We start from the raw sequence: 14,510 nt of genomic DNA on the forward strand, positions 1-14,510 counted from the left end.
AATGGATTTGCTGCCTCAAGTTCCATAGCCAAAGCTATTATCTTGGTTTTCATTGTCACTACATGACTCATTGATTTCTCAGATTTATTTCCATTAATACAAACTCACCTCGCTCATCCTGTGTTTATAGTTTGTACTAGAAAATGCTGTAATAAGGATTAGCTAGATGGTGCACTGGATAAGGTGTCAGCCCTGGAGTCAAGAGAACCTGAGTTCAAATTCAGTCTCACACACTCAATACTTTCTAGCTGTTTGACTCTGGGCAAATCTTTTATTTCAATTGCTTCTGAAAAAAAAAAAAAGAAAAAGAAAAGAAATAAAAGTCTTTCTCTCTAACTGAGTCTTGCCTGTTCCTACCAAGGGAATAGTACTAGATCAGTAAAGAGAGGACTTCATCTCATTTTGCATTGGAAAAAAAAAAAAAAAAAGATAATTGGAAAACATTATTTTTAAAAAATAAATTGTGGGTAGGGATTGTCAGTCTTAAGTGCAAGTATTATAGAATTTTATGAATGCTTCATTTTTCCACACTTACTACTGCATTGTGTGATCTAGCATAATTAATAACTTAGTTGGTAGAATTAGGGATACTCTTTCACTAGAATCTTAGTTAGAAGAGATGTTACAGGTCATGTTGTCCAATCTATACTTGACAAAGAATCTCTGCAACAAAAAATATTCATTGTTAGAGTTTTGACCTACTTCCATGGACACAGTTTTTTCAGGTAGGATATTACTTTAAGAGAGGATAAATACAAATAAATGCTAAATAAACATTCAATCTTCTCCCATAAACATTATTTATTGGAACACTAAGTGTGATAATTTCTTAGTACAGCAGGTATATGCAGCAACAAACATAATAAACAATGTATTAGTAATATTAGAAATCTAATTAGCAGAAACAATTCCATAAGGAAATAACAGTCACTATGAGTCTATAGTGGTCCAGCCATCGAAATTCATTGGAAATTAAAACAAATATCAAACTAGTGTTGTCCTGCAACAAAGTTTTCCTGTGGTGAAGAAAAACCAAAATGGATGTAAACAAAATAGCACCCATTCAATACATTAGGCCAATTTAAACTTGAAGAACAATGTAACAGGTAAAAATTTAATGTTAAAAGTGGTTATTTACAGCCTTTTTCCTATAACACTAATGTGTTAGCTAACTTCTTTTTACCATTTTCCCCATTTGAATTTATTACTGACTGAACTTCTTGATACATTGGCAAATAAATCATTGTACAACTAAACATGACTTCTCTTCACTCTTTCTTAAAGGTTGTTAAACATACTTTATGAAATAAAGAAAAGCAAAGAAATGTCATTGCAAATACCATGCAATTAATTTATACATAAATAACAAGAGTTAACATTCTGGAGTCATACATAACTTATTTTTTTCCCCCTCTAGTCAGAATTATCCCAGAAAGTTAATTTGTGAGCGATAGCAGAATAAAGTAACATTTTTATTTATAGTAAGCATGAGAGAAATGGGTAGAAGTATAAGGTTAAAAAAAAAAAGCAAATTCCTGAGAATATAAATACCATGGATTACAATTTGAGGTATTTTATGGGGAATGTACATTTGTATGGATAGATGCTCTGCTCTGCTATGGATGATATTGAAAAATGGCAAATTTGTTCTACCACAAAGAACAATTAAGACCAGAGACTGACTAGTTCTAATTAAATTGTAGAGCTTTATTTTTAAATGACTGATATTGTTATTCTAATTTACAACAAAATCATTTAGTATTTTGTACAGCCATAACTAACAATCTTGAAATTCAGGGCAAGGATCACTAAATGTAATTTCAAATTAAAAGTAGGGATAGAAGACCTCAACAATAGGCATATTAGTTACCCTCTCAGGGTATTGCAAAATGAGCAGAAAAGCCCTAAGAAAGAGATTCTACCACAGTGGAGGTGGAGGTAGAATCTAATACCACCCTGTGGAGACATAGGAGAGAGCTTTGTGGAAAAACGGGTCCCAAATATTACTGGAACCTGACCTATGCAGAGCAACAGAGTCCATAAAGAGGGAAATACCAGGCTATCACAAGGGTAATATGGAGGAGGCCATTGGATAGCAGGATAGCCTGAGTAGGAAGAGCTGATCTGGTTTGTGTCTATCAGTGGAACAAAGCAAGCTATTTGGTAATATAACTTATTATTATACCTATATCCAGAAGGATAAATGATATTATAGAAAAAATGGAAGTGTAAGCAATTTAAAAATTGTAATCTTTTCAAATTATTTATATTTTTTGCTCCTTCTAAATATCAAAGCCCTGAAAAAATACCTAGGTCATCCTTTCTTGGTATCCTTAGTTACCTTTTCTAAGTTATGGTTCTAATACTTGGAATACATGCATCTACACAGAAACACAGAACTCAATAAGGAATAAACTGACCACATCTTCAAATTTTCTTTTCAAGCTATTCTTACTTATAGTATAGAACTGTTTGAGGGAAAACTTAGGGAAAGTAAGCATGAATATTTTCTCCTAACATGGCAGACTATCATGAAGAAAAAATAGCTCACCTAAATTAAAATCCAAATGAAATAACAGAAAAACCCCTAAATTGGGCGCAGAGTAACACTGCAGTATACCCAGGTATATTATTGATCAAAAGAGCTAACCACCAAAGCTGTTGCAGACATGTTAACATTGAGAGAATACATGGTAGAGTTATAGAATACAAAGAATATAGAAGACCAGCTTTATTCTTCCAACTTCTTAGTTGATATTATCAGTCTCAGAACCATCCAAATTTTCCCCCTTACTGTCATCAGGTCTGACCTTGAATAAATTTAGCGACTTTCAACTAGGGATGAATAAAGGTAGCTGGCTTCTGAATAGGGCTCTTGTTATGCTATTGATGCCCTGCTGGAGTAGAAATCAGGTACTGGCAGTCCAGTATGAAGTGTTACCTGCAAGAAGAATATGGTCAGCAATTGCAATCCCGCTCTGTCTACCCTCTAATATAGTAAGACATTCTGTGAATTTCTTTTTTGATGTCTACTTTCAGGGAAACAAAAAGAAATCAGATTAAGGCAGGAATTTTAAACCTTATCAATCTGCTTGTCAACCTCCTTAACATTCTGATGGAAATTTGGTTGCAGATAGAGTTAATCTACATGTTTAACAGAAATACAACTTAGAGTCAGGAGAATGCAGCTGAAGGTCACCTCTGAAGCCTCTTTATCTTATGTCTGGAAGGTCAAAGCATGAACTGGGAAAATTTTATACTTTATATACTTAAATATTCCTAGGGAGTATCCTCATGCAAAGTCAAAACCTTCTATCTATATTTAGTTACATCAATGCAAAATCACATTTAACTCAGTTCGATTATATTGATTTTTAAGTTCCTTTTTTTTTTTAAGAGTAGATAGGTGGAAAAGTGAATAGAGTGCTGGGCTTACCATCAGAATATTCCTCTTTCTGAGTTCAAATTTAACCTCAGACACTTAATAGCTGTGTGAGCCTGGACAAATCACTTAATTCTGTTTGCCTCGGTTCTCTCATTTGCAAAATGAAATGGAAAAGAAATACCAAGAAAACCCCAAATGGGGTCAGGAGGAGTCAGATATGACTAAAAATGACTGAACAACTAAATTTCTTTTTAGCTTTAAAATTCTATTATTCAATGGGGTTATAACTTGTTAGAAATCTAGATTGAGTGTGTTCAGAGCTGTTTTATGTATTATTCTCATATTTTCCTCATCTTTGTGAAAATTGATTTTACTTCACTATCTTTAGGTTATAAGAAACATTTTCTTCTCAAAAAGAATCTTGAAAACCAAAAGAGAATCATAGAACCACAGACTTTTATACTTTGAAGAGCTGTTAACAATAAACTCATCTAGCCAAGATATTAACAATAATTCTCTCTACAACATACTTGAAAAATGGTCAGCAGGCCTTTGTTTAAAGATTTTCAATGTAGAGTAAACCAACTTTCTCTCAGGGTAATTAATTTTTCAGATAGCCCTAATTTTTAAGATGTTTTTAAAAATTATATCAAATCTAAATTTGCTTTTTTATAACATTCCCTTGCTCCTGGTTAATTGGTTATTGATTAATATTCAGCTCAATATTTTTTCCTTTATGAATAATTCAAGGGTAAATGGAAATTGTGGTAGTACATCTTAGGTGTGTCAGTATTCTGAAGACTAGCTAAAACATTTTTTTCCCTCACAAGGGCTTCAGAAAGCAGCTGGAGGTTCACGGTAATTGAATCAATGTGTTCTCTTCACTCCACTGCAATTAGTCAGAATATTTAGGAAAATGAGAGTAAAAAGAGCTGAAATATTTGCTTCAAGATGATGAGATCATAAGCACAGGGATAATTCTACATATCTATGTGCATTTGTAATTGTAATTAGCTTATTTTGCTCCAGAATCCACTCACAGCATACAACAAAAGAGTTTTATATATATAGTAGCTTATGATTGAATATGTGATTATAATGACTGTCATCACTTCTTTTCTGTTCCATGTGATGCCCATGGGCAGACACCAAAAAGAAATTATGTTTCACATTTTAAAAAGTCATACAGACCACTAGATTTTTTAAAATATAATATTCCTAAAATATATTCCCAAATCTTAAAAATTAGATTCAATACTCTTTATTAATTTATTTATTAACTCTTTATTAATAGGCATTTGTACCACTTGCCTTCTCTGTTTCTTTCCCACTTGATTATTTGTAATAGGGAGGGACTATATCTCTACAATGCAACATCAAACTCTGTAATTAGAACTAAGTCCTTATTCAGTTGTCTATTCTGCTCCACATCTCAATTCTATACTCTTTTAAAATCCTCTTTCAGTCTTATAATAACAATCACATCCCTCTCCTCACCATCCCTTGTATGTGATATTTTAAATTTAATGCTATGAATTTTACTCTGAAACCATGAGCCTCTGAAGCTGTTGCCATGCAAATGTTTTCTCCATCTATAGGGACAAAATACTTACCTGTACATTTCTGTTTAGGCTGACAGCAGGAAAGAATAGACCCTCCATATTCTCAAAGGCAATAGGACCTTGTTGATCTTCATTGATTGAAAATGTTAAGGTTTTTCTATTTAAGTCAAGAAGGACTCCAATTGTGGCACCCTTTGTGATCCCCCCCTCAGTTCTGTGGGAAAAGAAAATTGGAATGGCAGCTAAAATTAATTTTTCCCTTGTTTATAAAGTGAGAGACTATATGCTTTCATATGCTCATATATGAACAATGGATTCTCTCTTTTGCTGTTTCTTAGTGTTAACAATTAAACAAACATCAGTGACAAATAAATCTTCTGACTCACCAGAGACTAGGTTCTCTTATACTCTACAATGCATTTTAACTGTGAATTTCCCTGTTTTGGTATCATACAACCATAGAAATTTTGAAGTGGAAGGGATCTCAATAATCATGTGATCTAAAATTTTGAGAATAAAGAAATTGAGACCTCCTCAAGTCACACATTTGGTTAGTAGCAAAGTCTGGATGTCTGTGATAGGCCTCAGTCAGTAGTCTTTAAAATAAAATTAAATGAAATGTTTCAAATTTGCCCCTTCCCTGCCACATACACACACACACACACACACACACACACACACACACACACACACACACACCCCTTTTGTGATCTGGCAATACAAAAGTTCAACAAAAATAATTAGGTGTAAGAGTTATAAGGAATCCTTTTCCTTTCCTTTTCTTCCACATAAAAAATTAAGACTGTATTTGGCCATATTTTTACTAAATTCAGTGATCATCAATCACACACAATTCTACAGTGATAACAAAAGTTTGATGTAGTTTGCACCCAAGACACTTATTCTTTAAAAAAAAGTTTATTTGAATGATGAGATAATATTTGTTATTCTTTATCCCTTTACTTCTAAATAAGGAATTTAAAAGAAAAAATTTCATAATGCCCTACTGGTTTTGACTCTGATAAGTCATATGATGATGATAGTCATTTAGATCACTGATTTAAACAAAATTCTGGAGGAAGGGAAATGATGTCCTCCATCTGAAATCCAGTGTTTTTTTATATCTGGTGCAAATGATCTAAAAATCTAATTCATATGACATTGGATAATGCAAGATTGGGTTGATAGAAGCAACAGAAAAGCTCTAAGAAAAAAAGTCATAAAGTTATAAAGAAGAGGACATATTGGGTGAATGGCTTCCTACTGAAGCATCTTTTTAGAGGCAATGCTGTCATCCTACTACTGACTCTTATTACCAGAATTTTTATTTGCCCAATGGGTCTTTCTGAATGAAATGATAATTTATGAACGTTGGTTGTCCATCCTAGGAAGTTTACAACATATAACTTTAGAAGTGAGAAGAGTTAAATGCAAGGAAGGACTTCAAGTAAAAAAATATAAATTCTTGTTACAGGAATTGCAAAATAAATTTTGTCATATATGCAATTCATCCATTTGGGAAAGACCAGAAAAATTTTTACCACAATTTGTTTAATAATTATCAATTCCTTAGAGGAAAGAATTTTTTCCTCTAAGGAATTGATAATTATTAAACAAATTGTGGTAAAAACAATGCTTCAAAAACAAAGTTTTAGGAAATGACATCTATTAATGCTTCATTGCCTATTGTAGTCCTATGAGCAGCCTGCACACTGAAATTTCCAGCTTCTCCCTTTCTCTCTAGAGAAATAGTGGGATGTTCCCAGTTTGTAGCCATCAATATATTAGGTATTAAAGAAAGAGTTCACAATTACATCTGCATGTAAAAATTGATTCAGGCTAAAGACAGATAAATAGAACTAATATTTAATCAAACCCCAGTTTCCAGTTTCTTAATAAATAATTTATTAATTTGTATTATAGCAAACTTTCAGATGGAAGAGATGAACTAGTATAATTATCTGAATATTTTCAGTCAATATTTTCTCCCTTTAGCCTTCCTTAATGTCCTTGTTCCCACCTACAAATTGACTCTCCAGGGGCAGCTAGGTGGTGCAGTGGATAGAATACGAGCCCTGAACTGAGGAGGACCTGAATTCAAATTTGATCTCAGACACTTCCTAGCTATGTGACCCTGGGCAAGTCACTTACTCCCAACTGCCTCAGGGAAAAAAAAAAAAAGAATAAATTGACTCTCCTTTTCTTAATCTCTTTGGTGACTCTCTTTACTTCTTATACACTAATTTTTTTCCAAATTAAGTTATTTCTGTGAAAGCCTCATTTGCTATAAGAATGTAAGTATATTAAATACAGAGAGTATGTTTTATTTTATTTCATATTCCCAGGACTTAGTATATTGTTTTATATAAAAGGCATTAAATAATTAGGTATCAAATTAAATTAAGAAAGAAGGGGATTTTTATTTCAAACAGCTAAACTTTGCACATACATAATACCTGTGCTGGCTTGGTTTTGCAAGAGTAGGGGGAAGGTGTAATGAAGAGCTATGCCTGGAGGTCTTATTATCTTGCTAGAAACTTAACAAGATGATTTAATTTTTGGCAAGTTGGCAGCAGAAGTGTACCTGTTGGTATGTGAGTTGTTGTGCATGAACCAGCTCCGATTATTGTCCACATACATTGCCCAAGCCTTGTCATCTTTTCCTAACATCATATCCTTTATCACATCAATGCAAGCCACACCAAAAGCAGGATCTGGATGGTTGTCATAACGATCAACTGTTAGCTCCCAGTAGTGAACTCCCTTAGAGAAGCCAGTCTTTCCTAGCACAACCCGATCATCATAGCTATTGCAGGTCACAGTCAGATTGTCATTGGAGAAGATAATGTCAGAGTGTGCAGAGCCAGGATCAAATGCAAACCAGGCAACTGGGAAAAAACATAAAGGGAATCTAGTTATTAAGACTGAATCACTGACAATAGTCTATTAAAATTCCTAGGCAGGCTAAGGACTTTATGTACCTTTCTGGCTGTGTTGAAAGAAAGCTGCTTGAGTCAGAAGGGATAAAACACAGAATTTGCCCAAGTGATAGCAACTTTCTTCATATAAAATGAAAATCAAAGAACTAAATATTTATCTTAGCAAGATATGTTTTAGAGAAAGGCTCTTCTTGCTCAGACTATACTCCTAAGTCAGGGGAGTGTCTTCAATTATAGAAAGAATGCTTTTTTTTTTTTTTTTTAATTTGGTGAGTGTCAAAAGAATACCACCGAAGAAAAAAGGGGTTGAACTAAGGTGAATATATGAAGGAGAAAGTGGAAAGTCTAATATATGGACTCTTACATGGACAATAAAAATTTCACAATAATTGATAATATCCATTTGATCTTAGTTCTTAGTTCTATTGATAATTGAAAAGTTGCTTCATAAAATCAGTATTTATGGCTTCAATTTTCATAAATAACTATGAATTGACAATAAGAACTATGAATTCTTTCACAAAATAGTTTGACATAAAATAATTTATAGAAGTACTTGTCTTTTAAACATTAAGGGTAGATAACATAGCATATTAGTGCAAGTGGTTATGCTCCATATTATAATTCTCAAATACTATGTTAAAAATAATACACTTTATGCAGATTTATAAGAAACTCACATGCACTCAGATTTCTACATTTTTAAAAACAGAACATAGGTTATTTCATACCTGCCATCATTTTTTTAATGTCAACTGTTGTCATTTCAAACATCATGAAGGAGAGAAACAAGAAGTAAAAGTTATTTATAAGAAAAATGCTATATTTTTATGAGCATTTGCAATAATATTGGAGGATACTTTGTAACTTTAAAGCACTACACAAATTTCAGTTATTATAGTCATTCTTTCCTTTTGGTGGGACTAAATTACTCTGAGTATGAGAAAGAACATTATTGAAAATAGTCTTAGTAGAAAACCATGCAAAGTATAGCTTTAGGGGTGGTTAATGTTATTCACAAGTTTTATCAAATAGCAGTCTGAATTAAAGGATAAGAAAACTAGAAAGATTTAGATTTTTGTCTGATGAAGTATGAAAAAACAGAGCTAGATTTTTTAATAAGAATTTAAAAAATTGGGATAATGGAATCTTGAGTATGAGTAGTCAATTATCTTGAATTAAAGTAAGTATCTCTATTTTGTGAAGAAAACTGATGGACATATCAACAATATAAACTAAAATAAAACTTAGTTATGATAAATATACTTGCCTAGTTGAGAATAAGGTGAGGATTGTGTTTCAAAATTGCATCCTATAAAAGAGATATATGTTATATATATATATATATATATATATATATATATATATATATATATATATATATATATATATATATTTGTCAAAGATAAAAAAGTAACCAATCTTAAAATTATTTGTATACAACAATAAGTGCCATTCTGAATAAAGTTAATATATTCTTGATTTATTCAAAACCAGAAACCTTCCCTTTCTCCACTTCCTACACCAGTTTATTATTTAGCTTTGTTCTGTAAAATCCACAGTATAATTTTGCACTGAAAATCACATTATTTTTTAAGATCATTTGATAATCCTCTTTCAATCTTTTTGAAATGATATAATCATCATTTCATCATCTATCACTTTTTTATGATTTCCTATATTAAGAAGCTGACTGTTTAATATAGGGGGAAAAGACATTATTTTGCATGAAATGGAAAAAATTTGTAGTTTCCAACAATTCTATTTACAGTATGGTTGTAACTCCACACTGTACAATTCAACTAGTTACACTAAATTACTTCTGCTGTGTTTTAGGTCTATGTTCAGTTTTACTAATATAATTATGTCTCTACAATATATTCATTTATGCCTATATGTGTATTATTTAATACTATATTTATTAAATATTGAAATCATTTTTAAAGTAATTAAAGAAGTGATCTGAAAACTTAATTATTTTAAGATGTCAAAGTTTTTTATACCAGTTCCATAGAAATTTCTGGTACAGAAGGGTATCCATGAAATACAGCTATCATAATTCAATCATGAATCATTGCACTGCTTTCCAGAAGAGATTACAATAAACCTTCCTAATTTTCCCATTCAACCTAAAATTTGGGATGATAGTAGAAGAACCTTATAAATTTGACTTTAATTGAAATTAAGAGAAAGGTAATCTAAAACTTCCCCATACCCACTCAAAAAAAGTAACAAAAATATTTGTAATAACATTTTTGAAGGAAGATGTATGAAGTACTAAATTAATAGAAAGAATTACTGGAATATTTATATAAACTACTTTGCTCTCAAGACAAACTTAAAAATTAGAAAGTCATTTTGTCATGTATAATATTCAAGGATAGGAGGTTCAATGCTTGAATTATGACTAGAATTTAAAGAATGTAACCTACTTTGGTTTGCTAGAATATTTTACTAGAATAAAATGGGAATAATCCATTCATTTGTATTTCATGCCTAATTTCAGTTTAAAATTTCCTAAATTTCAATATGTGAATTAGGGCCCAGTAAATACAATAAAACTATACTTTTTTTCTAATTGAAGTTTTAATTGATTTTTATAATTTAATTCTAATGGAATTTTTTTCCTGAGCTCCTTTTTTGTACTTATTTCTATGTAGTAGTTACATAGGCTCTATTTAGGGCATTTTTTTGTGTTTGTTTTTAATTAATTATACTTACATGTGTTCATTTTTGAAGCATGTTCTAAAAGATATTTCATTTTATGAGCAGAACCAGAAGATCACTATACACTTCAACAACAATACTGTATGAGGATGTATTCTGATGGAGGTGGAAATCTTCAACATAAAGAAGATCCAACTCACTTCCAGTTGATCAATGATGGACAGAAATAACTACACCCAGAGAAGGAACACTGGGAAGTGAATGTAAATTGTTAGCACTACTGTCTATCTACCCAGGTTACTTATACCTTCGGAAGCTAATAATTAATGTGCAACAAGAAAATGGTATTTACACACATATATTGTATCTAGGTTATATTGTAACACATGTAAAATGTATGGGATTGCGTGTCATTGGGGGGAGGGAGTGGAGAGAGGGAGGGGATAATTTGGAAAAATGAATAAAAAAAAAGATATTTCATTTTAAGTACAACATAAAAGAGTTGAAATTCAATAATACAACTATTATATTACAATTAACTATATCCATTAATCGATTCAAATCACAGTACCCTTTATTCTTAAGACATATATATATATATATATATATATATATGCAGTAATAACTATGATTTTTTTTACATCAGACACATGAAAAAATTAAGTAACAAAGCATGTTTTAAATTATACAAACAGAAACATAAAAGGGAAGAAAGACTTGTTTAATAGATCGTGAAGTCCTTGCATATGTTTTGGACTGATATGTCATGATCTTCTTCACTTCTCTATATGGATGAAGAAAAAAAGGAAAATATTTGGAAATGTGAAATGTATAAAAATGTACATCAATGATTAGAAAATAGCTCTGAAGAAATTAAATAGCACAGCTTGGACAAGTTTTCTAAATTCTATTTATCAAGCTGATCTTAGCAAAGTAAAAATCTGTATTTAGTGTCCTTACTGCTAAAATGAATTTAAGTATGTCATAACTTCCTTGATGGCAAATGAAGCAAAGGGCAACTAGATTATTAGACCTTGTGGATTTTAATTACTTAATTATTTTATCTTGTGCTATTATAGATTCCTTCTTTTGAGAAAGTACTGTCATGCAAGCTTGCAGTGCTTTCAAATTTTAGCTCTTTTCTCTCTAATTTCCAGTTTGCTGGTATCTCTCAAGTCTATGTTTAATAGGCTTTTTTTTAAGACAGATGTGCTGATCTATTGTCAGACAAAAATGGCTTCTTGGATTCAGCAGTTGCTCACTTTCAAAATGTACTGGCCTTATTATATAAGATGATTGTGCTATCATGGTATGTGATGATAGGATGGCTAATTCAGGACAGGATTAACCAAAAAAGATAATTTGTGAGTAAAAAATTGTGAATATAAAAAAAGGAATAATTTTTACTGATGTGGAGAGCTTTCTCGCAATGGTTTAACTATTATATCACATAGACACAACACAAAACTTCATTATGCAAATCCTTTTCATCCTAAAAGCAGGTCACAAACATAGAGAATAATTACTCCTTTATAACACACACATACACACACAAACACACACGCGCACACACACACTCATGTGCATACACACACACATGAATGTCAAGAACAAAACAATTTCTGAAAAGTCTTAAAAGGCCCAGAGATTAAGAGGAAATGTCACATGTGCTCAGCTCACCTGATACATTCAGAGACTGTAAAGAAGAATGCAAACTCAGCTGGTGGGATGAAGATAGCATATCAAAGCAGGATCTTCCAGAAAAGCTGGGTTGTAGATTAAGGGTTGATGAAAAAGGACTCATCCTACGGAGCTGTGATCTTTCTGAAGGTGATGGAAAAGCGAGAGTCTGTTCTTCAGAATCTGTGTCTAAATGTCAATCAATGCAAACTAGATATCAGAAATCTGTCACCTATTTGCATACTTTTACCAAAGTCTTACCAATTACACTAGCACAAAGCCTAAAGCCCATGGGGAAGACTGTTACATGTCCCCACTTTAAGAAAATGGGATATGAGGAAGGAATAAAGTAGAGATCTTTTACAAGACCAGAGAAAGACAGAGACAGAGACACAGAAAGATGGAGAGAGATGAATGTATACATAGATGTATTTGTATCTTTGCTCTTTCTTTCCTCTGCATTCAAATAGTTTGATATTTAATCTTCCAAAATATGTTAACGAAACAATGAGTACATTCCCCTTTTGCCACTGAATATTATTAATGTTGAAATTTACTCTTGAAAGTAAATTTTATTAGGTGATGACCAAAAGGACTATTAAAACATTAGCCTAAGTGATTGGCAAATTATACATAGACTAAAAAAATCTTTGTAGAAATTTTTGCATGAGTGATGATGATAACTAGGATTAATCTTCACAAGAATAATTTTCCTTTTTCTTCTTAAAATTATATTACACTTAAGAAATGTTTCAAATTGTTGCTGTTGTTTTTGCAACAGACAACAAGATACTCTCAAAGCTTTGGTTTTTGAATGGGAAGGCTGATATAAAACTCAAGTGGGTTAAGGAAGAAGATAATGAACTGACTTACTATTTAGTAAAGAAAACTAGATTCTTCTCTTGTCCTGTGAAGTTATGATTAGATCCCGAAATTTTCAACTATCCTCTTTATAACTGTAAAAATAAGTTGGGAGCCAAGTGGCAGAGAGGCAACATGCTTTATTCTGAGCTCCCTTCTACCCTCACTTACTGATTACCAAATTCAGCTTCTGAGATAGTGTTTGACTGATAGAATCCATAAATATTGGGAGTACAACAAAGCCAAAGATAATCTGGAAGATTGAAAAGGTCTTGATCGAGTGGGAGGAGGCCAGTGTAGGCAGGGAGGAAGAACATGGATGCAGCTAACATGTGCTCTCCATGGGTGGAGAATTTGCAGGGATGACTCTACCACAGGTTGACTGCTCTGCTTCGGTGGCAAAGCAGTAGATCAGCAGAGAAGTTACACAAAAGCCCAAGGTAGAGTGTACCCCAAAATGAGAGAGTTTAATAGGACTTGGCCACACCCACTAAGCACTGATAGTGACTCAGCATAGATCACAGGCAACCCCACAGTCCCGGACTCTGCCCAGGACAGTCACACTTCCATTGCTCAGCTGCTGGTGCCAGGGCAGCTACTGTTCTGTAGTCACACTTCTGCATGGATGGAGGATGGCTCAGCCCAGGGCAGTCACATTTCTGGCACAGCAGGGCTCCTCTCGGGGCAGTGACACTTCTGCAGCAAGGCTGCTCATTGCAGCCTATTCCCTCATTGTCTGTCTCTGTTCTGTACAGGAAGCTGAGAACCTCCTTGCACTGAAGGCAGATCCCAAGGGCTTTTAAAAAAGAGTAAAAAAGCAATGCGAGCTTTAGCTATTGATAGCTTCTGTACAGAAAGAGAGCAGATTTCCAACCCTGTAGAGACTAATAGTAGACAGTCTCCAAAAGGGGGATATAACCTGATCCCCATCAAACAAAGCTCTCCTAGTAGAAATTATAAAAGATTTTAAAAGAGAGCTAGAATAAAAATGGGGAAAGGAAAGAGACACTTTGCAAGAGAGTATGGAAAAGCTATATAACTCATAAAGTGGAAAAAGAAAACAACTTCCTGAAATATGAATTGGAAAAGATAAAGAACTCCCAGGAAAGTAGGATTTGTGAATTAGAAAAAGAAAACAACTCATTAAAAAACAAAATTATTGAAATGGAAAAAAAAATTCCACAGAGCAAAACAACTCATTTAAAAACATATACATACACAAAAAGAAGTAAAAAAGTTAAACAGTAAAATCGGAACTGAACAAATATAAATGAATAATTCATTAAGATATCAAGAATCAGTCAAGCAAACCCCCCCCAAAAAAATGAAAAAATAGAAAAAAAAAGTTAAATATCTACTTGGAAAAACAATAGACCTGGAAAATAGATCTAAGAGAGATAATCTGAGGATTATTGA

At 32.5% G+C, this 14,510-nt stretch overlaps 1 protein-coding gene across 7 annotated transcripts in view; it reads right to left on the reverse strand.

Annotated features, from left to right (window-relative positions):
* Nucleotides 1-781: 781 nt before the first annotated feature.
* Nucleotides 782-14,510, reverse strand: part of TRIM9 (tripartite motif containing 9) — a 213,264-nt gene continuing 199,535 nt past the window's right edge. For 3 of the 7 annotated variants that reach the window (XM_074290805.1, XM_074290802.1, XM_074290798.1), the window contains 6 exons: nucleotides 12,234-12,422; nucleotides 9,157-9,198; nucleotides 8,618-8,641; nucleotides 7,532-7,835; nucleotides 4,999-5,161; nucleotides 782-2,941 (listed from right to left, as the gene is read on the reverse strand). In XM_074290805.1, the coding sequence (XP_074146906.1) occupies nucleotides 2,879-2,941; nucleotides 4,999-5,161; nucleotides 7,532-7,835; nucleotides 8,618-8,641; nucleotides 9,157-9,198; nucleotides 12,234-12,422 (785 nt within the window). In that variant the 3' untranslated portion in view covers nucleotides 782-2,878. The remainder of the gene's footprint in view (nucleotides 2,942-4,998; nucleotides 5,162-7,531; nucleotides 7,836-8,617; nucleotides 8,642-9,156; nucleotides 9,199-12,233; nucleotides 12,423-14,510) is intronic. The other 4 variants (XM_074290800.1, XM_074290799.1, XM_074290801.1 and 1 more) reach the window with 4 other exon arrangements.

This window comes from Sminthopsis crassicaudata, chromosome 2, assembly GCF_048593235.1.
Source record: "Sminthopsis crassicaudata isolate SCR6 chromosome 2, ASM4859323v1, whole genome shotgun sequence".
Lineage (NCBI taxonomy): Eukaryota > Metazoa > Chordata > Mammalia > Dasyuromorphia > Dasyuridae > Sminthopsis > Sminthopsis crassicaudata.